At 35.8% G+C, this 25,050-nt stretch overlaps 2 protein-coding genes across 2 annotated transcripts; one reads left to right on the top strand and one right to left on the bottom strand.

Moving 5' to 3' along the window:
• Positions 1 to 412: 412 nt before the first annotated feature.
• LOC142628620 (uncharacterized) lies at positions 413 to 2,070 on the top strand. Its single transcript, XM_075802677.1, has 2 exons — positions 413 to 1,711; positions 2,032 to 2,070. The coding sequence occupies exons 1-2, from the start codon at positions 413 to 415 to the stop codon at positions 2,068 to 2,070; spliced, it is 1,338 nt and encodes a 445-aa protein (XP_075658792.1).
• Positions 2,071 to 24,219: 22,149 nt separating this feature from the next.
• Positions 24,220 to 24,672, bottom strand: LOC142628619 (SKP1-like protein 14). The gene has a single exon (XM_075802676.1). The coding sequence runs from the start codon at positions 24,670 to 24,672 to the stop codon at positions 24,220 to 24,222; it is 453 nt and encodes a 150-aa protein (XP_075658791.1).
• Between the last annotated feature and the right edge of the window lie 378 nt (positions 24,673 to 25,050).

The following is a 25,050-nucleotide window of genomic DNA, read 5'->3' as shown; positions in this document are numbered from 1 at the left end:
GGATGCATTTTCTAGGTATAACCAAATTCGAATGGATGAAGCTGATCAAGAGAAGACTTCGTTCGTAACGAGCCAAGGCCTCTTTTGCTACAAGGTCATGCCCTTTGGACTGAAAAACGCTGGTGCTACCTATCAGAGGCTCATGAACAAGATGTTTGCACGACAGATCGGAAGAAACGTCCAAGTATATGTCGACGACATGCTGGTCAAAAGTCAAAGGGAAGAAGCTCATTTGGAGGATCTCAAGGAAACATTTGACACTCTTCGCTCCTACAACATGAAGCTCAATCCAAGCAAGTGTGCCTTTGGAGTGACGGTGGGAAAGTTCTTAGGGTACATGGTATCCCAAAGAGGTATCGAGGCCAACCCGGACAAGATTTAGGCCATTATGGGGATGGCCCCTCCTAAAAATATGAAGGAAGTACAAAGCCTCAATGGCAGGGTCACCGCACTTAGTAGATTCGTGTTGAAGGCGGCAGATAGATGTCTACCTTCCTTTCGAACATTGAAAAAATCCTTTGAATGGACGGCCGAATGTCAACAAGCGTTCGAGGATCTGAAGGTCTATCTCTCTTCACCGTCGTTACTAAGTCCCTCACAACCAGGAGAAGAACTGTTCCTCTATCTGGTCGTTTCCCCGGCAGCTGTCAGTGCGGCCTTAATCAGAGAAGACGACATGGTTCAACGGCCCGTGTACTACGCGAGCAAGGCACTGTACGGTGCAAAAGAGAGATACCCCCCCATGGAAAAACTTGCCTTTGCTTTGGTCACGGCGGCCCGCAAACTTAAGCCATATTTCCAAGCCTATACGATAGTCGTCCTAACGGACAAACCTTTGCGACGAGTGATGGGCAGCCTTGCGGCTGCCGGACGAATGGCATTGTGGTCGATAGAACTAAGCGAATTTGACATACAATATCGTCCCCGCACCGCCATCAAGGGACAAGCGGTTGCCGACTTCATTGTGGAGTTCACCAGCGCAGAAGGTGAAGAGGGAAAAAATCCCCAATGGAGCGTTTTCACTGACGGGTCGTCCAACAAAAAGGCTGGAGGGGTAGGGGTCGTACTTAAATCTCCGGAAGGCGACGAGCTCAAATGTATGATTCGCCTCAATTTTCCTACAACTAACAATGAAGCTGAGTATGAAGCCCTGATAGCAGGTTTAGACCTTGCCCAAGTGGTAGAGGCCGCGAACGTAGTTGTTCACTGCGACTCCCAAGTCATTACAAGCCAAGTAAACGGCGAGTACGAGTGTAAGGGCGAAAAAATGAAGAAGTACTGCGAGCAAGCGAAAAAGAGAATAGATGGGTTGCAGGCTAAAATAGTCCAAATTCCAAGAGGAGAAAACGAACATGCCGACCGTCTTTCCAAAGCCGCATCTGCAGAGTCTATGATCACCATTGACGGGGTACTTTCTTTTACTCAGCCCTCACCATTAATAGACATTGTCAACATACAGGAAATTGGTTCCGAGAACAATTGGACCACCCCTTTGATCTCCTACTTAAAAGATGGCACGCTGCCTAATGAGAAGGAGGCTGCAAGGAAGCTAAAGGCCCAGTCAGCGCGGTTTGTCTTGATAAAGGACGTCCTCTACAAGAGGGGCTTCTCTCGACCGTACTTAAGATGTATAGGCCCCGAAGAGGCAGACTATGTTATGAGAGAAGTACATGAGGGGATATGCGGCAACCACTCCGGATCACGGTCATTGGTACATAAGTTAATTCGAGCCGGATACTACTGGCCGACAATGCAAAGTGACGCCCAGGTTTATGTGAGAGCTTGCGACAAATGTCAAAGGTTCAACAATATCATTCGGCAGCCGGCGGAAGAATTGACCCCCATAACCGCCCCATGGCCATTCGCCCAGTGGGGGTTGGATATCATGGGACCATTTCCAATGGCAACAAGGCAGCTGAAGTTCCTCGTCGTCGGCATCGATTACTTCACCAAATGGGTTAAAGCTGAAGCCTTAGCCACAATCACTGAAAAGAATATAAGGAGTTTTGTATGGAAAAACATTATTTGCAGGTATGGAATTCCAAGAGTCTTAATTTCGGACAACGATAAACAATTTGACAACGACTCCTTCCGAGCCTTCTGTTTAGAGTTAGGAATCAAGAACCATTATTCCTCCCCAGCCCATCCTCAAGCAAACGAACAAGTTGAAGTCACCAACCGATCCTTGCTTCGAATCATCAAGACTCGGCTCGAAGGGGCAAAGGGCATATGGCCTGAGATGCTACCCAGCGTGTTATGGGCGTACAGAACGACAGTACGAACACCTACAAGAGAAACCCCTTTCCAGCTAACATACGGAAGTGAAGCGGTCATTCCAGCCGAGATAGGACTCATGAGTTATAGGGTGGACAACCACGACGAGGGAAGAAATGATCAAAAGCTACGTTTACAACTGGATCTAGTTGACGAAGTGAGGGCGGTGGCTAAACAGAGGCTCGTACGATACCAGGACCTCATGGCCAAGCATTACAACTCCCGAGTCAGGCACCGAGACTTCAAGGTCGGAGACCTCGTTTTAAGGAAAGTAATGGGCGCCGCCAGAGATCCCGCACAAGGAAAGCTTGGCCCAAACTGGGAAGGACCCTACAAGATTACATCATGGCTAAGGAAGGACACTTATTACTTAGAAACACTCGACGGGCAGAAGCTGCGACACCCATGGAATGCCGAGCATCTCAGAAAATACTACCAGTAAAAGATGGCAAAGCAAAGCACTACTCCTCATTACCAGTTTATGATCTTTAATTATTTGTCCTAGTTTATTCTTGTCTACAATATATTTTAAGCCCCAGGGGTTAAAAGTTTATCTTTTCTTTTTCGAACAAAGTTTTGCTTATGTATTCGTCATAATAAGAGGAGGTTTATTCAGAAAAGACTAGTGAGCCTATTATATTTTCAAGAAAACACTAAGTCCACAAAGTGGACGGCCTACTACTAAGTCCACACAGTGGACGGCCTTATGGCCAAGACCACAAAGTGGACGACCTACTACTAAGTCCACACAATGGACGCCCTTATGGCCAAGACCACAAAGTGGACGACCTACTACTAAGTCCACAAAATGGACGACCTACTTCCAAGTCCACAAAGTGGACGGCCTTATGGCCAAGTCCACAAAGTGGACAACCTACTTCCAAGTCCATAAAGTGGACAGCCTTATGACCAAGTCCACAAAGTGGACGACCTATTACTAATTCCACAAAGTAGACGACCTTATGGCCAAGTCCACAAAGTGGACGACCCACTACTAAGTCCACAAAGTGACGGTATTGTTGAACCTGTCACCATGTCAGAATGCAGATAAAGGTGACGGTATTGTTGAACCCGTCACCTTGTCATATTCAAAGTGACGGGTATATCGCAATCGCCTTAAAATAAGTTATTAACTAAGCTGACGGTATTGTTCATAAAAATGATGGGCGTATGACAAAATGGATAAATCGAACTAAATCAGCTAAGAAAGCTGACGCCATTAAAAAATGACATGGCATACAACTAAGTTTGATCCAACGACGTCGCCCATGAAACTGACAGAATGATAAAAACGACTCGAAGTTTCAGCTAAAAAGAAGCTGACGCCGTCACTACTTCAACAAAAAATTGAGAAAAACCCCGTCACCCATAAGCTGACGGGCTCATCACGAGCATGTGATTTTAACTTGGAATATATATAATGAAAAAATATATAAAAAAACACACATACTTGGAGTATAAAGTGACATATTAAGATTAACACAAACAATGTCTTTACAAAAGCCCAGAAAAACAAGCGTCAAGTACTACAGTTCGTCTACACTTTTCCTTAAAAAAAAAAGAATTTTTGCTAAGATTCATGAAATAGGGGGGTCTTGGGATCTTCCGTCGTCTTCGGCAGTAAAAGGCTGGGCGCAAGAGATAGAAGGGCTGACGACATTTGGATCATCACCATGAGGGTTTGCTGGAGTTAGAGTGACAGACTGATCTACGGCTGGCTGAGCGAGAACGACGATGTTATCCCTCTGATTATTGTCGTCAGCTTCCTCATTGACGGCATCACCTGCAGGGGTTGATGGGATGGACTCATCCATAGAAATCTTGGATAAATCCAAGTCAGGATGGACGGATTTTACTTGTCTCAAACAGTCTTCGAACCCGTCACCATAGTAGGCAGCGCAAGCGTCTATGAAGGATGACGAATCCTTAAACTCCGTCACAGCGTCGTTCCTAGCTGTCTCCACCTGGACTAGGATGGACTTCAGCTCCTTTTCCGCTGTCAACTTGGCTTCCTCTTCTAGTTTCCGTCGACGGGTTTCCTCCGTCAGTTTCTCCTTGAAATCCTTTAGCTCCGCGCCCAAGATACGGTTCGCATCCTTGTACTGCGCTTGACCGTCAGCCAGATACTTGATGCGCTCATGCAGACGGGCAATCACCCCCTCCTTGGCAGAGCACCTGTCTGACAGAGCCTTCATGCGAACCATAGCCTACATGGAAAAAGACAAAACAACGTTAGGATGTTAAGATTGGTCGGGCACCAAAGTAGAGAGCGAGGCTTACCCTAGTAAGGTCGAAAAGGCCTGACGCCCCTATCTCGTCAGTAGCCTGCTCAGCACAAGGGTCCATTTCTTCATCTTTCAAGATGGACTCCGTCACCTTTACAACATAGTCTTTATGGGTCTGTAGGCGGCGTACAGATCCTTGGGTGATGGGGCCTGACGAGGTCATTGGCCCTTTACCTGCTCCGTGGACGGACCTAGGAGGTGACGGCTTTCGTGAAGACTTGTCCCCGGGAGTTGGGGCAACCTTCTTTCTTGGACAGTCGTCCTTGCTGTCAGGTTTCCTCTTGGCCACAGCCCTCCCGACGGGCTTTGGGGCAGACGGTGGGGTCAACTCGCCCCTAGCCCTCTCTTGCTCTTTTTTCTTAGCCGCAGCGGCAGCTCGAACCCGTTGCTTAGCTGACTCCATTTCTGCAAAAATAAAGGTTAGAAAGAGATAGCGTCAGGATAAAGACAAGAAGTTAAAAGATACTCACGTCGACGGGAATAAGCGTTTAATTTGCAAGCTTCCTCCGTTGGTTCGAGACCACCACAATATAAATGAAGAGTATCTAATGTGATTAAGTCCCGACACTTTCTCTTGTCCAAAGGGATGGTCGTCACTCGACGAATAAAATCCTCTTGCTCCGCGGTAATGCGTGGACGATTGTTAGCTGCAATAAAAGATGACGGGTTAGAATACCAAATAGGTAGACGAAACGAGAAGGCTGACGGGATTAACCTGAATTTCTAACATGTGCCCATGTGTTATCAAAACCGTTGGGCATTGACTCCCATTCCTCCTGACGGCATACCCAATTTGTCCCTTCTACAAAGAAATATTTGCCCTTCCACTTCCTATTGGAATCGGGCATGTCTGACACCAATTTCAACTCCTTTTCCCTTACTGCAAAATGATACACTCCCTTTGATGAGGAGATGTGCTGAGGGTGATAGCACCAAAAGAACTCGTCCAGGGTTAGCTGACGGTTCCCACCACTCAGACGACCCCACAAGATCTCGGCACCAATAAAGGTTTGCCAGGCGTTAGGGGCAATCTAGCTGACGGATATTCCAAGGAAATTAGCTAGCTGACGATGCAACGCCATCAGCGGTAGCCTTAGCCCGGCCGCGAACATGGCATCATACATGCCGACGTCCGCGGTTCGTCCCAAATAACACCTCTCACCTTCCTCAGGAAGACAGATGGGAATGTCGTCTAGTATTTGGTAGCGAGTTCCGCAAACTCTTGAAAACATTCTTCGACATCGTCGGAAGAAACTCGTTGACGGACCATTCTGGGGGTAAGATGAAGGGACAATCATCACCAGAGGTTCCCGAGGTACTCTCTAAGGTTTCCTCGCCGCCGTCACTCTCACCCCCGTCACTGAAACTTCCTTTTTCATTAATCCTCTGGTCTCCGTCATCTATCTTTTCTTCTCCACCGTCGCCACTCACCTCACTTCCTCTAGAACTCCCTACTTCCCCGTCAGAAGGAGTTGATGATTCTCTTTCTAACAACCAGGATAGGCCCTCCGCGGGCTCACAGCCTGATTGGAAAATTTCGTCGTAACCCGCTCCGTCGCGGATCGACGATTGATCACTCGTCGTCTCCCTAGACATCTGACTACCTACAAATGATGGGTTTTTATTCTAAGATCCTAGGCAGACGACTTTACTAAAGGGCATTACTAGAAAAAGTAAAAAGTAAAGCGAGGGGAACTTACGAGTAAAAGGACGGCCTCAAGAAGCTGACGGCTGTATGGTTGACTGCGTGATAAGATCAGCAGTGACGTTCTCTTTCTTTCGGAATGAACAGGATGTGAGAAGTGAGGAAAAGGTGGAAAAATGAAATATATATAGGTGAAAGGGGGCACGAAAGACGAAGCGACACACTCATCCAGACACGGAGCCAATCAGTCCGAGCCATGTGTCCCACCATTTAATGAAGATGGCGCGAATTACCACGCTTAAATCGTTTCTCCAGTAACGTCAACTCCATAACCCGTCAGCCATAGCTGACGGAGTAATGGAGTGGGGGGCAGCTGATGGTGGTTGTTTTACAAGTCACTAATACTTTAAGAAGGCTAACAGGAGTATTGAACCCGTTAGCTACAGTCATGAGAACACCTCCTTTGGACGCTCAAGGCCACACCCCATACATGACGAGGTTAGGCTGAAGTATTAGGTGACAGGGTCAAGACTGAAGGACCTAAGGTGACGACCTTCCCAGGGACGTACGTAGGGTGACGATTGTATAAGAGACGTACGTAGGGTGACGACCTTAGCAGGTAAAAGCTAAGGTCGTCACCCAACCTTCATCCTTAACCTATTTTGTCCTCTACATACGTGAATATAAGGAAAGTTCTTACGCTACACGCTCGGCCTTGGTCAAGAAGACTCCTATAAGGAAAAAAGCTCTAGATGATACAAAAAATCCACAAACCACTCTCCTAGAAGGAAAGTACTTCCTCACCAAGGTGCTTATTTCGGATTCATACCACTATATATACCCCAAGGACCCTCATAAGCGAAGGTACGCACAATTATCCCAACTCTGGCACTCTAGGGTTGTTGAAAAGACTCTAACTTGACCGTCGGAGGGTTTTTGGCCGGAACCACACCGGTGCTCTCTGTTCGGTCCTTTATTTTCTCTTCGCAGGTTTTGCTTCAATCTGGAGAATCCTCGCAGCTTTACTGGTGATTTCTTCGGCATCATCATTGAAGATGTATGAAATCATGTACTTAAATTTAAAATAGTTATTTGAATATCTATTTAATATTTACTATGACAAATTCTTAGAAGCTATTTACTACATGTAATATTTACCCACCAAAAAAATGCTACAAGAAATGATAATGAATGTCATCATCTTTCCACAGTATTTAAATTTTCGTAATGAATGATGATATATGCTATAATTTTTTTGAAGATCTTCATCAAATTAAATGCTTGCAACCATCTACAATGAAGATTTTGTTATTCATACTTCATTCTTTATCATCTTATTTTATGAGTCTAACTACGATGTTTAGCTTACTTATTTTGAATGAACACCCTTTTAAGTTGGAAAAGAAATTTTTTTAAAAAAAGAACAAAATAACAAAAGACATTTGTCATCAAAGTTTCTATTAGATAAAATTATAAGTCAAGAAGATTTAAACCTAATAAATTAGTATTCTCTAGGTAACAAATTGAACACCATATATCATCATTCTAACTTTCCAAGCACGACTACCAGTCTACCACATAATATTCAAAATATAAGAAGAAATTTTTTGGGACATTAAAATTTAGTATGAGCATTTTAGACATTGCATAATGGAATATTTTAGGAATTATAAGATTTTTTTAGGGTTTAACTAAGAGAGTAACAGTAGAAGTATATGCTCAAATATAAAGGAGGAAATTATTCAACTTTAATTTCGGGGGGAATGAAACTACCCCAAACATAAAGGAAAAAAAGTACTACTTCGTCAATTTTTGTGTGTGCGTGTGTGTGTGTGTTTTTTAAACTTGAAACAATGTTTTAAAAAAATCAACCTAAAAAAATTACACATAAAACAATAAATTTTGGTTCAACAAATTGACTAAACCAAAAACGAAATCTAGGAACACAACAAAATATCACAATATTTTTACAATACCTTTATTTCTAGCTATGTGGGTTCTAATATGATATTTTATTATATTATTTTAGAGTAATGTTACATTCACAGCATTTCATAATAAATCGTAGGTGGTAAATTGCTACTAGTTTTAAATTGGGCTAACCACTTTTGACCGTGCATTAAAAAAAACAAATAACAAATAAAAAGTCAATTGAAGAAAATTGTACCTAAAACAATGAATTTTGGCTTACCAAATTTGACTAAACAAAAAAAGAAGCCTAGGAAGACAACAAAATGTCACACAAAAAAGAATCCTAGGAACACAACAAAATGTTACAACATTTTCGCAGTTTTTTTGTTTTATTTCTAGCTATGGAAGGTCTCAGTTTGATATTATTATTTTATTTTTTATATCCACAACATTTTCACAATTAATTTTAGGTGAAAAATTATTACTGGTTTTAAAATTATACATTAAAAAAAAAAAAAAAAAAAGACAACACAAGAAAGTTGTCTATAAAACCGTGAATTTTGGCTCACCCAATTTGACTATATCAAAAAAGAAGTCTAAGAATTAACAAAATATCACACTATTTTCACAATACCTTCATTTTTAGGATCCTAATAGATATTTTTTATTTTATTTGAGAGAAATGTTACATCCATAACATTTTTAGAACAAATTTTAAATGACAAGTTGTTATTGGTTTTGAACTAAGCTCACTACTGATATCACTTTTTTATCCATCAAAAATACCTTGCCGCATAAAATTTTTTGTGAAATTATAGTGAAAATGTTGTGGACATAGCATTGCTCCTTAATTTTAAAATCAAGCTATTTTTTACTTAATATTTTAGAAAATATCAAATATGTCATATTGTTATTCTCTCAATTAAACCTTAATAAAAGCTTATGATTTTTAAAATATTTATTGTGTAATGTCTAAAATACTCCCACTAAATTTTAACATTCCTAAAATTCTCCTCACGTATCTTGAGTTTTAGATGGTAGTAATTCTCAGTCTCTTATTTTATTATTTTATTTTGACCTTTAAAAAATTGACACCTCAATAATTGTGAAAAAGTATTGTAAGAATGTATTGTGTCAGTGTGACTGTGTATGTACATATAAATACTTAAAAGAAAAGACAAAAAGAGCACAAGCAAAATCAGCATACGGTGGAAAAAGAAAAAAGAAAAGAAAAAAAAGAGGCCCACGAACGGTGCAGATTGTCAAATAATTGTGAAAATATTATAAGAATTTGTTAAATCAATGTAATTGAATATATATATATATATATAATAATAATTATTTAAAAGAAAAGGCACAAAACAAACCAGGAAAAAAAAAAAAAGAAGGGGAAAGCCAATGCATAGTGCAAGTTGAACAAACCAAAAAATATTGTAAGAATGTGTTGTGTCAATGTAACTGTGTATACACATATAAGTATTTAAAAGAAAAGACAAAAATAGCACAAGCAAAATCAACATACGGTGAAAAAAGAAAAAGAAAAAGAGAGGCCCATGAATGGTGCAGATTGTCAAATAATTGTGAAATATTGTAAAAATTTGTTAAGACGATGTAATTGAATATATATATATATATATATATATATATATATATATATATATATATATATATAACAAATATTTAAAAGAAAAGACAAAAAAGAAAAAGCACAAAACATACTGGGGAAAAAAAAAGGCCGATGAACGGTGCAAATTGTCAAATAATTGTGAAAATATTGTAAAAATTTGTTAGGTTGATGTAATTGAATATGTACATATAAATAATAAATATTTAAAAACAAAAAACAAAAAACAAAAAGCACAAAACAAACCAGCAAAAAAAAAAAAAAAAAAAAGCCTGATGAATAGTAAGGGTTAAACAAACCAAATGTATAGTGCAAAAACACTGTACGCGCATACGCACTTTTATTGTAAGAATTTGTTAAGTCAATATAATTGAATACGTACATATAAATAATAAATATTTAAAAGAAAAGACAAAAAACAAAAAGCACAAAACAAACTGGCAAAAAAAAAAAGCTGATGAATGGTGCAAATTGTCAAATAATTGTGAAATTATTGTAAAAATTTGTCATGTCGATGTAATTGAATATGTACATATAAATAATAAATATTTAAAAGAAAAGACAAAAAACAAAAAGCACAAAACAAACAGGCAGAAGAAGAAGAGAAAAAAAAAAAAGCCTAAATGAACAATAAGGGTTGAACAAACCAAATGTACAGTGCAAAAACACTGATGCGCATTCATGCTTTTATATATAAGACTAGTTAGGGTAGCACGTGCAAGACACATGCTTACCGTGGAAAAAAAAAAGTAGTAATTAAGATTAATTCTAGATTTTATTTGTATCACAAAACAAAGATATGAATCATTTGATTTTTAAAGTATATAGAGATTTATATTAATCAAAAGAGATATTAATTTTAAGAATTTTGATAATTATATCGTAAAAAGTTAATCTCATTTACTTAAAAATTTTGATCAACCACAAAGTTAGGATAGCTATTTAACATATAAATATTTATTTAACTATAATATTTACTTGCTAAAGACAATATATCTACTCTCTAAAAACTTCTAAGAATGATAACGAATATCATTATCTTCCAACAATAAACAATTGAGTTTTGCTAAAAAATTGATAAAAAGAAAATAAAGATAACAAAAGGCATGTGGCATCGAATTTTTCATTAGATAAATTATAAGTTTTGAAAATTTAAACCTAGAAAATCAACATTCTTTAGAAAACAAATAAAAAACCTAATATCATCATTTTAACTTTCTAAGAATTTTTATCATTTAAAACTCGAAATACGTAAAGAAAATTTTTAGGATGTTAAAATTTAGCGAGAGTAATTTAGACATTACACAATAAAATATTTTAAGAATCATAAATTTTCACTAGGATTTAACTGAGAGAAAAACAATATGACATATTTGCTCTTTTCCAAAATATTAAGGGAAAAATTGATTATTTTAAAGTTTAAGGAAGAATTCTAAACTACCCCAAACATAAAGGATGAAAAATGCTTTTTTCCGAAGTTTTTGTTTTTGTTTTTGTGTGTAAAACTATGTGTTTTTACTTAAAATAGTGTGTAAAGAAAAAAAAATACAAAAAGTCAACTCAAGAAAATTGTATATGGAATAGTGAATTTTGGTTCAGCAAAGTTGATTAAACCAACAAAAAATTTCTAAAAACACAACAGAATGACGCAACATTTTCATAATATTTTTATAATTTTGTTATATTTTATTTTAACTTGTAAAGAATTTACAACTCAGTAGTTTTGAGAATATTGTGACAATATCAAGATGTCTTACCATTTTTCACACAAAAAAATGTTATGTCCATGACATTTTTACAATAAATCATAAGTAGTAGGTTACTACAAGTTTAAAAGTGTATTAGTTCAGCAAAGTATTATACTAGTGAGTCAGTTTGTATAGTTCAATAACTTTATATTTTGTGGAGGATATTAAGTAATTTCCATGATTGATTATAGGTTCTATTTAAGAGTGTTTTGAGGCTTTTTGGAGGTTGTTTCGGTTGGATTTTCAGAGTGATTCAAGTGTTGTAAGTAATTATGCATAATATGCACAATTTTGTTCATTAGGTTCTTAGAAGTCAAAGGTTTTCAAAAGTTATGTTTTTAAGCTTACGTTTTCTAAAGTTTATCCAAAGCATTTTTACACTATTGAAAGAGAAACTTCAACTTTTAAACAATGTTTTAAAGAGAAACTTCGAATTTTAAATAATGTTTTGAATATCCAAATCTCATTTAAAAGATGATTTATAAACTAAACTATTTTCCAAAAAGAATTGAGTTTTAATGTAAGTTTTCTAAAAAAGTTCTTGTTCTTTAAATTTGTGTAAAACCAAGTGATTTCAAAGTCATATTCCTATTTTTCAAATGGCATTTAAGACGTTTCTTTTAGCAAATTGAATTTTCAAATTTACCCACGAGTTGTAAAATACTTGTATAAACTTCTCAGTTCCTACTCATTTCCTAAGAGAGTCAAACATCATTTGATTTGTGCTTCAATTTGATATTGTGATATTCGATATGCCTTTATTGTTAGAATAATTTGATATTGTGATATTCTTAAGAGAGTCAAGCATCATTTGATTTGTGCTTCAATTTGATATTGTGATATTCGATATGCCTTTATTGTTAGAATAATTTTTAATATTAAGAAAATTATTCTATTTGTATAAACTTTGTTTTGTGGTATGTGAATAAAAATAAGTGTTTTTAGAATTTATCAGGTATATGTGTAAGCTCGCTCACAGGGTTATATGTAAGAATAAGTGTTGATCCCTCACCTGCAGCGGTTAAATGTTGGTATCCGCTCACAAGATTGTATGTGATATGTGTATATGTGACACTGTGCTCTTATCAATTATGTGTGTGTTTTCGAACGATTTTAAGATGTGATTAAATATGTATTAAGTAATTCATTATATGTTTTGGAATAATTATTTTTGATATCATTGAATGAGTTTGGGAAAAATCAAAATACTCGTGCTTTGCTTGACTCTATTCTGTTGTGTATTATGTATATTGCTTACTAGATGTCTGGCTCACCCTATCAATTATAATTTTTAGATTAAAGTTTAGTTGGAGAACAGAACCTTTGGGTTGCTTCGTAAGGTACAAGGTAGAGTGTTGGAGTTTTTAGGCAAAGTCAATAATACTTGAAGTCTTAAATGATTATTAGTTATTTTTATTCCGCTTTAGATCTCATAGTATTTTGGAGATTATTCTAAATTGTGGATTTTAGTATTGTAAAAGATTTATTAAGAGCATTGGTTATTTGGAATTTTATTGAATTATGTTTAAATTAATTATGTTTATTGAGTTTTGTAAGATAAGCAAGTTAGTTATGCATCTAAATTCATATTCCATGGATTTGGGTCATGACACTAAGAACAATTCAAGAACTCATTAAGAAATCTATTCTAGTTTTGAATTCTAAATGATCCTGCATCACCACTAGTTATTTTATGTTCACTTCCACAACTTTTGGTTTCATCTCCTTGCTAGGATATAAACTTGTCAATCACAAAACTTGAAATTGTCTTCGAAAGTTAAATATGAAAACGCTACGACCAAATAGTCTACCAAATTAGTAAAAATCCCCAATGTATGAGACTTCACATTCGCAAACCCACAATTATTTCCCAAATAGACATTAATAAACACCAAGCTTCCTTTAAATTAGACCGAAATTCACTAAACCCATATATTCATTCTCAATGTTAAATTTCAAACTTGCAGAGCAAACCCCAAACTCTAATCTCAACTTCCCCTAAACTTTCCAATACATAAATCCCAAAGGGCATTGTGATTCAATCCTTTCTACTATGTAAACCCCTTTCATTCACAAAACTTGAAACTATCTTCAAATGTAAAATACCAAACGTTAAGACCAAGTTATTTTTTAATACCAATCCCACCACCAATAGACTGCCAAATCAGTTAAATCTCCAATCTATGATCCCGCATTCACAAACAAATACACATTTAAAAACATCAAGCCACTTCTAAATTAGACCAAATTCCTTGAACTCACAATTCATTCTCAATGATAAATTTCAAAATGCATAGAAAATCTCAAACTCTTAGGGTCTGTTTGGTTATAGGAGTGGAAAAGTGGGAGGATGGAAAATTGTGGGAGGATGGAAAAGTGGGAGGATAGAAAATATTTGGTTTTCCCTCTTGTGTGTTTGGTTGGAGGGGTGGAAAAGTGGGATGGTGGAAAACTCTTTTGTTTGGTTATAGAGAAAAATGAAAGGATGGAAAATGCAATTTATATAAATTGACTATTATACCCTTCTTACATAATATGTGAGGGGTAAGTGAGAGGGTATTTGTATAAAATGGATTTCTTATCTCTTTTCTCTTCTTATTTTCCTCTCAATTTGGGAGGATAAAAAAAGTGGACCCAGTAAGGAATAAGACAAGAGGAAGGTAAGAAATATCTAAGGGAAAACTGCTACCATCGCATTAAATACTTTGTAGCTAACTTTCTAGCCACATTAATGTGAATGTGATGCCTGAACAGTGATATTCAGCCTTACAACTACCTCTAAAAATTTCAGGAATGTGCTGATGGGACAATGATTAAAGCTAGCCATTTGATCTACACGCGGAGGGCTGAGATGGAGCAAAGGAGGGTAATATAAAGAAGAAAAACCCCATTACAAGGGGATCATCTGAGAATCTATAGAGAAAACATTGTAGTACAAAGAACTAAAATTGTAATCAAGTCTGAAAGTAATATATTCAAGAACTACTTTCCTCGAACTTGGCCGAGGAAGATTTTCTTTGCATAAAACTTATTTTTCTTTGCTTTCTTACCATCCTCAATCCATTGTGGGCGTTGTTTAATTCATTGAAGTCTGATGTTCAGCCCACTCTCTACAAATTCTTTGTACTGGGCTCTTTAGGCCTTAATCCTTTCACCTTTTGGGCTTAGGATCCAAAACTTGCCCTTACAATATATATATATATATATATATATATATATATATATATATATATATATATATATATATATATATATATATATATATATATAACTAAAGTTTTTGACTTTTTGTTAACCTCTCCAGAGCTTGCCACATCATTATCATTTTTTAAAAAACAATTTTCCATATCATTATTCATTTAAAATTCTTTTCACCAATATTTTTTTATTAATTCATCTCCCAAACCTTAAAGCTCACGCAAGTCCTCTCTCTCTTTCTCCGATTTCTTTCTAATAAAACCCTAAACAGCTAAACTGATTGGCTGACCACCACAATCAATGTCTTCCACGATCTCTCTTTACTTTCAATCTCTCTGTATTTTAGCCATAATCACCAAACCATAGAAAGAGGCCTCTTTCTTTAGAAAACCCTAAAGAACTGTATTTGAGCCATGACCACTAAACCATAGAAACTATTATTAAAACTATTAGGGACATATTTATGTAATTGGCTAATCCTTTGACAAAACGTACTTTACTTGTAATTTGGTAGATTTAGGATATGTTTAGTACTTCAAGAAACAAGTGTTCAAGTTAAGTATTGAAGCTATGCAAATCTGACCAAGAAACAAGTGAAAAAAGTGTTGTTCATTAAAATTCAACAGAAGTCTCGACAGATTCATTTCTATCGAGATTTAATGTTGAAGCTTGACACAAGCTTGACACAAGCTATATCTGTCAGGATTTACGAAATTAGACTTTTCAGATTTGATTACACGTATATTCCAATGTATTTGTGTAGGGTTTCTTTTCTCACAACCCTAGATATATGTAAGGATTATTTTAAGGGCTGGCATAGAGTGATGCAAGAATAATACATGCATTGTGTGACCGAAGGCAGAAATGGCTCTAATTCATTATTCTTTCTGTAGAAGCTACTGTATCTTTACGCCAAGGGTTTTGTGACCAATGAGCTTCTTGATCTTCATTGTTGATGAACTGAAGAAGTTTGCCGTTAACAATCTTCTTCAAGTTGGTGAGTTAGTCACGTACTGTGATTCGTGTATCATTGGTTAGTCACGTATTGAGACTCGTGCATTGAACAGAGAGATTGCCGCTACAATACAAGTCCAATTGGATATTGAAGTAAGGGTTCAACTGTAAGTTGGCATTTCGGGATAGGCCAAATGGTTTGGTAAGATTCTTTATACTTGTAACCACTTCTGATTAATAATAGTAGATTTTCAAGAGTGGTGACCTTAAATTCACCCTGTAGGGTTTTGCCTTGGTGATTTTCCCTATTCATAAACAAATCACCTGTGTCAAATTTATTTTCCGCTGCATTTAGTTATTTTGTGATTTGTTTGCGCTGTTATGCCATTGCATGTAATTTGACTAATTAATTAACTTTGGTAATTAATTAATTTGCAAGGGATCAATTTATTTTAACCCAACAAAAGCCTCAATTAGCACACAACGCCAAACTATTACGTGCAAATAGTAGTAGACACACAGAGAGACGGTTGAAAAATGAAATAGTTATTGATGAGTAGCACACACACAGAGTTACTGATCTTTTCTCTCTCTTTAGTCTCTCACATAGTCACTCTCATCTCCTCTCCCTCCCTCCAAAACGTCCCAAGCCCTTCTCTCTCTAGCTTCTCAACAATGCACGGTACCAGATCTCTATCACCACCACTCCCACATGGCAACCTTAAAAACGCTTTGCGCAAGTTCACGTACTGGATCTTTGGCTTCTATGTTGGTACTATTACGCGAGTTCACTTGCGTTATGGAGAAGCTTGAGGTGAGGATCGTTGAACAGCTTTGTATGTAGTGGGGTTTGAGAATCCTATATGGGAGGATCCGACCTGGTTTTGTTTACTTATATGGATTACTGAAGGGGTACCCAGTAGTAAACCGGTGTTATTGGGTGGGTTTTACTCGTATGTTGTAGGGCTACAACATCAAATCAGGTGCTGAATTTACTGGGTATTTCAATGGGTTTACTGGGTATGTTTAATGGATTTTCTGGTTCTTTTTTTTTTTTTTTTTTAATTTGGGTTTTTGGTTCCGATGGGATTTTGGTGGGCAGTGGTAGCGTGGTGGGCATGGTGGTGGTGTGGTGGTGATTGGGTTGTGTGGTTGTTGAGAGAGTGATAGAGAGAGAGAGAGAGAGAGAGAGAGAGAGATGAGAGATAGATAAATTTTTTTTATTGTATAATTTATATTATTTTAATGTGTTGTTTTGTAAAATAAAAGTTGGGATGTTAGGTATATTGTAAAATTGTATGGTATAATAGGTAAAGTAACTTTTGTGATGGTAAAATAGAATAGTTTGAAGATATGAGATGTGAATGTTCTAATGAATTGTTTAGAAGGCAACGAAAAGGTTTGAAGTTTTGCAATTTGTGACATATGTTTTATTATTTATTATTTATCCATATTGATTGTTTGGCTGTGTTATGGTCAAGGGTGAAAGGTTTTTATTTGAATACTTTGTCTTGGCTTTTGGATTCTTTGGGCATAGTTTGATATGATTAGGCAAGGTAGCTGTGCAGAATCCACTATGCCATTTAGAGTACCTAATATGTACATTTTTTATTGCATAATGTATTTGATTTATGTATAGGAACTAAAGGTAGTAGCATTTAATGTTGAGCTAAAGCACTAGAAGGAGGTCATAGCATTGATGAATAGCTACAAGATTTGAAAGTGATTGAAGGTACTCCCTTTCTTCATCTTTCTTGCTTCTATAAATTGTATTTGGAGGTTGCCTTGGACCTAGCCAATGCACCACTCAAAAATTTCTTTAAGATTTTTTGCATTATTTCTAATAACTTTTAAAAATTAGGAAGGATTAGGATCTTTATAGACTGATCTCAGAATCCCAAATTTTTGTTAGGTAAATCAATTGATTAACTAGAGGTTTTTGTGTAGATTATTGTGTAGAAGTTTATGAAATGACAGTTGGATATAGGGAAAACAGAGAGACTGCATAGGAATGGCGAATTAGTTGTTTTTATTTATTTATTTGATTGATTGTATTGAAGTTTGTCTATTTATGTATTTGAATCAATTCGTGGACCTAAATTTCAGTTTGTATTGTATATTTGTAATACATACATGCATGTGATTATAGTTTGTCAACGAGAGCATGAGCTCACCCTTATTGTAGAGTTACTCTTTATTGTTCCTTATAATTTAGCTGCCTTTAAATTCCAAGCTCCTAGATTAGTAACTGAGTCTTTTTTTTTTCTCCCCCAACAAATGGTCATTGCATGAGCTTTTATAGGTGTAGGCGAAGCCAAGTGTCCCTATCATCTTCCTCAAAAAAAAAAAAAAAGGGTCCCAATCATTGAGTTCTAACTTATAAGTCTGCTGGCTTGTATTTTCTAAATCAGTTTTATGTGCCCATAGGCAATGTTATCCTTACACTTTGGCACAATCCAATCGTACACATATAACACTAATGGAAATCAATAGATTTTACCGCTTCTACCAAAAAATAACTTTTCTTCACCTTAGCAGACATGACTTAGTATTCGTTTGGAAACAGCTTATTTAGTAGAAATTGAAATTTTTTTTGCTAAAAGTAGGTAAAAGTTAGTTGAATAATACAGTGAGACCCATGAATAGTACCAAAAAGTACAGTGAGACCTATGAATAGTAGAAAACTAAGTTGAAATTTCTAGCTTGTCCCAAACGGACACTTAGGGTGTGTTTGTTTGGAGGTGAAATATGGTGAATGAAAAATTTTGGAGAGAAAATGGGAAGGAAAACTTTTTTAAAGTATGTTTGGTTGGATAAGGAGAAAAGAAAATAAATGGTGGGGCTAGGTGTTTTCTTCCCGAACCCACCAAAATGTTTTCTTCTCAAAATGGGGAGAAAAATGAGTGTGGATGAATTTTTTATTGATTGACAAAAATGCCTTGAGTAGTAACGTTCTTTATTTATTTATTTATTTTTCAAGTTGCCTTTATTATTATTTTTTTTTTACTAGAAAACTTCTTCAAGTTGCCTTGATTGACAAGAAAACTTCTTCAAGGTGACTTTTTTTTTTTTTTTTTTTTTTCCTGTGCATTAACATTGCCTCTATTTTTTTTTTCTTTTGATTTTCTAAGGCCTGGGTGTGTCCCTTTTTTTTTTTTTGGTAGTAACGGTGCCTCTTTTTTTTTTTTTTTTTTTAATTCTTTCAATTTTCTAGGGCCTAAGCGTGATAGTTTTTTTTTTTTAACTAAACATGATTTTTTTTGGGACATGATTTTTATTTTTTTAATAAATTTGGGTGATTGCTTTTTTTTTTTTTGTGTGTGGTTATTTGTTACTTTAATATTTTAATTGGGCATCATTATTTAATAAGAGTATATGAGTAAATTTATTCAAACTCATTTTTTCCACTCCTCCACTTTTCCACTCCCAACCAAATAAAAAGGAGAACTAATAAAATCTTTTCTATCCTCCCACTTTTCCATCCTCCCACCATTTTCTATCCTTCCACTTTTTCATCCCTCCAACCAAACGGACCCTTAGTGTCTATTTGGAAACTATTTATTTAGCTGAAACTGAAAAATTTTTGCTGAAAGTATTGTAAATAAAGCTAAAAGGTAGCTAAAATAGTACAATGAAACTCATAAATAATACTAAAAAGTTTAATGGGATCCATGAATAATAGCAAAAATAAACTAAATAATAGCAAAAATAAATTAAATAATAATAAAAAACTGGCTTTTTAAGTTAATACCACACACATTTAACTAAAGAAATTTTCAAATTACTTTCACATGATAAGTGGTCTACCAATAACCCAATTTTTTTATTTAGAAAAAAAAAAAAAAAATCTCATCTCATCTTTTGCCTTTCTCTCTCCACGACGGTGTTGGATGTTGCGTTATTTGTGTCCAACGGGAACTTCCTCATGTGGGACCCACACATCTGTGGGTCCCACATGTTGTAAAAGGTTGTCATGAGATTCATATATTCCCAAATTTAAGGCTCCGTTTGGTACACCTACTCAAATACATGTTTTCAGTTTTCAAACAACATTACACGTATTTTTACAAACTTTTTCACCTACATGTATTTTTGCACATGTTTTCAAACACGTGTTTTCAATTTTTAAGTACATGTACCAAACACTCCCTAAATCATCAATGAAGAAACTTGTACCAAATAAAGCATTTAATAAATGTTTCTTTCTCATAAAAGGACAGACCAAAATCAATATCTATTAAAAAAAAAAAAAGGACCGACCAAAATCTCAGAAACACCATAAAATAAACTACAATGCAAGAATAAAGACCGGCTCTCATAGTAGCTCAATGGTTTGTATACTTATTACAAGTACCCAGCCTTGGGTTCGATGGCTGATGAGTAGAGAGAGAGCAATGCAAGTATAAACATGAAGATCCATAGGATCATTAGCATCATGTTTCTAAAAATTTTATTAAAAAAATAAAAACTTACAAATTGATATGACAATAAAATGATACTTCAACAAAAGAATAAACGAGTAGAGAGAGAGCAATGCAAGTATAAACATGAAGATCCATAGGATCATTAGCATCATGATTTTAAAAAATTTATTAAAAAAAAAAAACTTACAAACTGATATGACAATAAAATAATACTTCAACAAAAGAATAAACAAGTAATGAATTAATTTTTGTGATGGTTGACATATCAATTTATAAGTTCTATGTAATAAAAATTTAAATATACTAACATTATTCAAATATTTTAGGCATTTTTAATTTTAAGAGTGGGGAAAAATATGTACACTAACTCACATTTTTTTAATTTTTAATTTTTAATTTAAAAAATAAAAACCATACCGGCCCCAAATTTGGGGGCCTAAGCCCTTAGGCCAGGGCCTAAATGACCTAGGTCTAGGGCGGGCCCGGATTAATGCAAGTCCTTCATATCATTCCAATTCCAATTAAAGAGTTGCCCCTCATATATTATAGCTGCTGGAATGGGTTTGCAATTGAGTAATTCTGGCGGATGAAGTTATTGGGCCTGAAATTCCTTCTTCTGTTCGAAACCCAAATTACCTTCCCTGCGCCTACACTAAAAAGCCCACGAATGCATCTACCTGAAACAATAGTACTACTACTACTACAAGGTCAAATCGACATGTAGCCCATAAATACAATATAAATTACAATCTAAAATTTTGATTTTGAACACAACGGCTAGGATACTAAGAGTTAATAGTGAGAGTTACATTTTGGAAGAGACAGTATAATTTTCAAGGGCCAGTAATAAAATTGTTGTTACTCTTACATTCATCAAACTTTCTTTGTTAAAATTGTAGTTGCTAATGAGAAAATTAACAATGTTAGTAGCTTCTTAACCAAATTTAAGGAAGCCCGCGCTGTGGTGAGAGAAGCTGATTTGATGTTAAATGCTTTGCTGAAAGCAAATGAGAGTGCAAAACAATTGACTGGTATGTGGAAGCAAAGTGGTGAGGAGTTGGTGGTAGAGAGAGCAAGCTTGATTGAAAAAGCTGCACAACTTATCAATACGTTTGAAAGGAGAGAGCGAATTACTGGAGGATCAAATCCGATATGGTTTGGCAGAGATAGCAAACTTTTTTTCTTTGCCTGAAGAGTGTTTTTTGTAAATGCAAAAAACTGTGGATGAGAGGTTCAACATGATATATTGTGATGCCTTATCTATGGCAGAGGAGATGTTGGACTTACTTAGAAACTCAAGATCGTTGCTAGAAGATATTTCATATTTGCACTGAGAGAGTGGAGAAGGAACTAACTTTGTTTGCGTTGTACCGGTTCCATGTAGGAGAGATTATTAGCAAACTCCCATATTTGAATGCACATCACGGTATGTATCCGTTCAAACATCAACAATGCCATCCAGTAAGAAATTTGCAAACTAATTGCTCTAGCGGTAAGGATGACATTACTAGTGAGAGAATCATGGATCAAGGAGATGGCAGTGAAATAGTCAGAAAGTAGGAACAGGAAGAACTGGAATTATCTGGTGACAATCTCATATATGAGAACTTGGCACTTATTAATGAATTGAAATTGGAAGAAGTTTTATTAGAAGGTTTGCTTTTTTATTTTACCTTGTTGCAGGAATCAGCCTCCACTACAAAGGACCTCAGACGAAACTAAAAAGCTAATATTTTCTTTAAGCCAAGTTCGACATGAGCTTGAGATGAAAACAAGTTAGCTTGATGAGTTCCTGGTTGAATATAGAAAACTTGAAGGTCATCTAGTTGATATTGAAAAGGCTTTGTTTATAGCTGATACTGACATTTGACTATTGTGAAGATCAAACAATACGAGTACTCTCTGAACTTGAATTGCATCCTGAAGCCCAGGCATCCCAGTACCAGCAAAAGGTAATACAGGACATGCACACTAAACTTAAAATAGCATGATATCAGTTTGATTTAAATCTTCGAGAATGTATCTTAGTATTCAAAAGGGATCCCCCTGTACCAATATCTCATATGCTTGTTAGTCAGAGAACAACCAGTTCCAAATTACAGATTTGTTTCAGTAGCTTCTATGTTTCTAAGTGTGGAGGCCTGGATTGCTTAGGAAGACCTAGGTGGGATTTAATCTTTCTAACCTAAGAACCCTTCAAGAACTCATCAAGAAATCTATTCTAGTTTTGAATTCTAAAAGATGTTGCATCACCAAATTAGTAAAAATCCCCAATGTATTGAGACTTCACATTCGCAGACTCACAATTATTTCCCAAATAGACATTAATAAACACCAAGCTTCCTTTAAATCAGACCAAAATTCACTGAACCCATATATTCATTCTCAATGTTAAATTTCAAACTTGCAGAGAAAACCCCAAACTCTAATCTCAATTCACAAACCCACCATGAATCAACCTATTCCACTTCTCAACTTCCCCTAAACTTTCCAATACACAAATCCCAAAGGGCATTGTGATTCAATCCTTTCTACTATGTAAACCCCTTTCATTCACAAAACCCAAAACTATCTTCCAATGTAAAATACCAAAACATTAAGACCAAGTTATTTTTTAATACCAATCCCACCACCAATAGGCTGCCAAATCAGTAAAAATCTCCGATGTATGATCCCGCATTCACAAAAAAATACGCATTTAAAAACATCAAGCCACTTCTAAATTAGACCCAAATTCCTTGAACCCACAATTCATTCTCAATGATAAATTTCAAATTTGCATAGAAAATCTCAAACTCTCAATCTCAATGCACTAACCCACCATGAAATAAATCATAAATAAAAAAAATCAGACCCATTTCTCAGTTTCCCCTAAACTTCCAACTACACAATCTCAAAAAATTCATTGTTATTCAATCTAAAGAAAATAAATATAAAACTAGCCAACTTGTAATGTAATACCATAATGTTATCATTAAGATTCTTCATTAAAACAATTAAATTCAACAAAACCAACATTTAAATTTAATCAGGAGCAAAGCCAAAATAGCACGAATCTAGCAACCAATGCATTCATAGATAGAACTTAATACAGCCATCAAAAATTATTTCCATTCCAATTTAGCAGAGAACAAAAACAACATTATCAAACTATACCAAAAAAAAAAAAAAAAGTTGTGTAATATCAAGCACTTTGACTTGGTCCTTATAATTAAACACAACATTTTATTTTTTTTGGATAACCTAACTAATCTAAACACTACATGATCAAACAAAATTAAACAACATGATTTTTTTTTTTTTTTTTTCTCACCATGAGTGGGCTTGACAGGTGGAGTTAGTTAGACACGTAGGATTTTTCTGTTGGTTAGTTGACGGTAATGACCATATTAAAAATGTTTTTCTTTTTTTAGGGATGACATTAATAATGAAATCAATTTTGAGACCAAAATGGGAATTAACCCAAAATGTAGGGATCAAAATGCTTTTTTGTCGGCCAAAGAATTATGCCAACCCAGTTTTCCAAAAGCAAAGAATATCATGCCAGAACAAAATGGAACTATATTATGACACGAAGAGCACTACCAAGTGAACACAGATCAGATTTCGATACACAAAAGAGGACGTCCACAACATCTTGATTTTGCTACTTCATTCCCAATTCTGCAAGACTCAAATCCTATTAATTGTCAATTAAACTGGATATCATTAACTCAAAAATACCAATTTAGTAGTTTTAGAGTAGGCAGGATTCAAAGCCAATTTTACCATTTGATCTATAACAAGAGCCGACTCTAAGTCTAAGGTAAGCTAACTGTAATGTAACACCAAAATGTAATCTTTAAGATTCTTCATCAAAACAAATAAATTTCAACATAACCATGTATGAATTATGAAAATGGCATGAAAGGCAGTGCGACCCTATGACTCTGGCAACCAATGCATCACTATAAAGATTGAAGAATGAATTGAGGAGAGCAATCTTAAGACTATATTAATTACAATTCAGCAGTTCAGTCAAGCGAACTTTCCCGTTATTCAAGGAATCAAGAGATTCACACATTAAAAAAAAGAATGTATCTATATAAAACTAGAAGAAAGTTTCAGAAGCCAGCAGCTTCAGAAGCCAACGCAACCTACTCGAGAAGCTGTGCCTCTACATCTCCGTATAAACATATTCTACGCCCTTATCGTCTCCTAGTCCAAACCTCCTCTTGAAGCTCGGCATCAAGAATGCCAGCAGTACTTTGATGTCCAAGTAATCGGCTGCCTTAACCAGCTCAACGATGCTCTTGTCGTTCTCGTCATCCAAAATCAACTCCGCTACTCGTTCAAATAAATGAAGCAGAGTCGACGGAGGGAGTATCAAGTGGAGACTCAGGCTTTTCTCGCAGTAGTGGATGACACGGCCAAGAACGGAGCCGGACACGTTTAGCAGAGGGATCGCGGTGCTCTCCAAATCGGTGCTGTCTTCGAGGAAGAACTTCACTACGCCGAACTCCATCACCATGGCTTTCTTCACCATGAATAGCTTGTCGTCAGCGGATTTCAGCGTTATCTTCATCGTGCTCGTTGCGGTAGAGTTTAGGATTGCGTCTTGGTTCGCCATTGCTGCTCAGTAAAGTTAACGGGGAACTGAGTATTTAGATTTATCGCAAATATATAAATTTGCCAATAAACTTCCTGTCTAAGATCTTCTCTTCTAATGAATTTTCCAATTATTCCGATTCTTTAATTCAGTGAGGGAGGTGAACAGAGCTTGGTGATTAAGAAACTTGAATATAAAAAATCAAATAAAGTGAATTTAAAGATTAAAAAAAGAAAAAACTCATATACATAAAGTAGTAAAGACAAAAGAAAAAGAAAATAATCACATACAAAGAGGTAATACGAAAACTGAGAATGTTGAGATGTGAGTAATGAAGTGAAAAATAATATGGCTTAAAATGATAATAAAAAAGAGAAAAATAGATACTATTAATGATGG

Source organism: Castanea sativa, chromosome 3 (assembly GCF_040712315.1).
Source record: "Castanea sativa cultivar Marrone di Chiusa Pesio chromosome 3, ASM4071231v1".
Classification (NCBI taxonomy): Eukaryota; Viridiplantae; Streptophyta; class Magnoliopsida; order Fagales; family Fagaceae; genus Castanea; species Castanea sativa.
The sequence above is the reverse complement of the archived record's forward strand: the minus strand, read 5'-3'. Positions and strand labels throughout refer to the sequence as shown.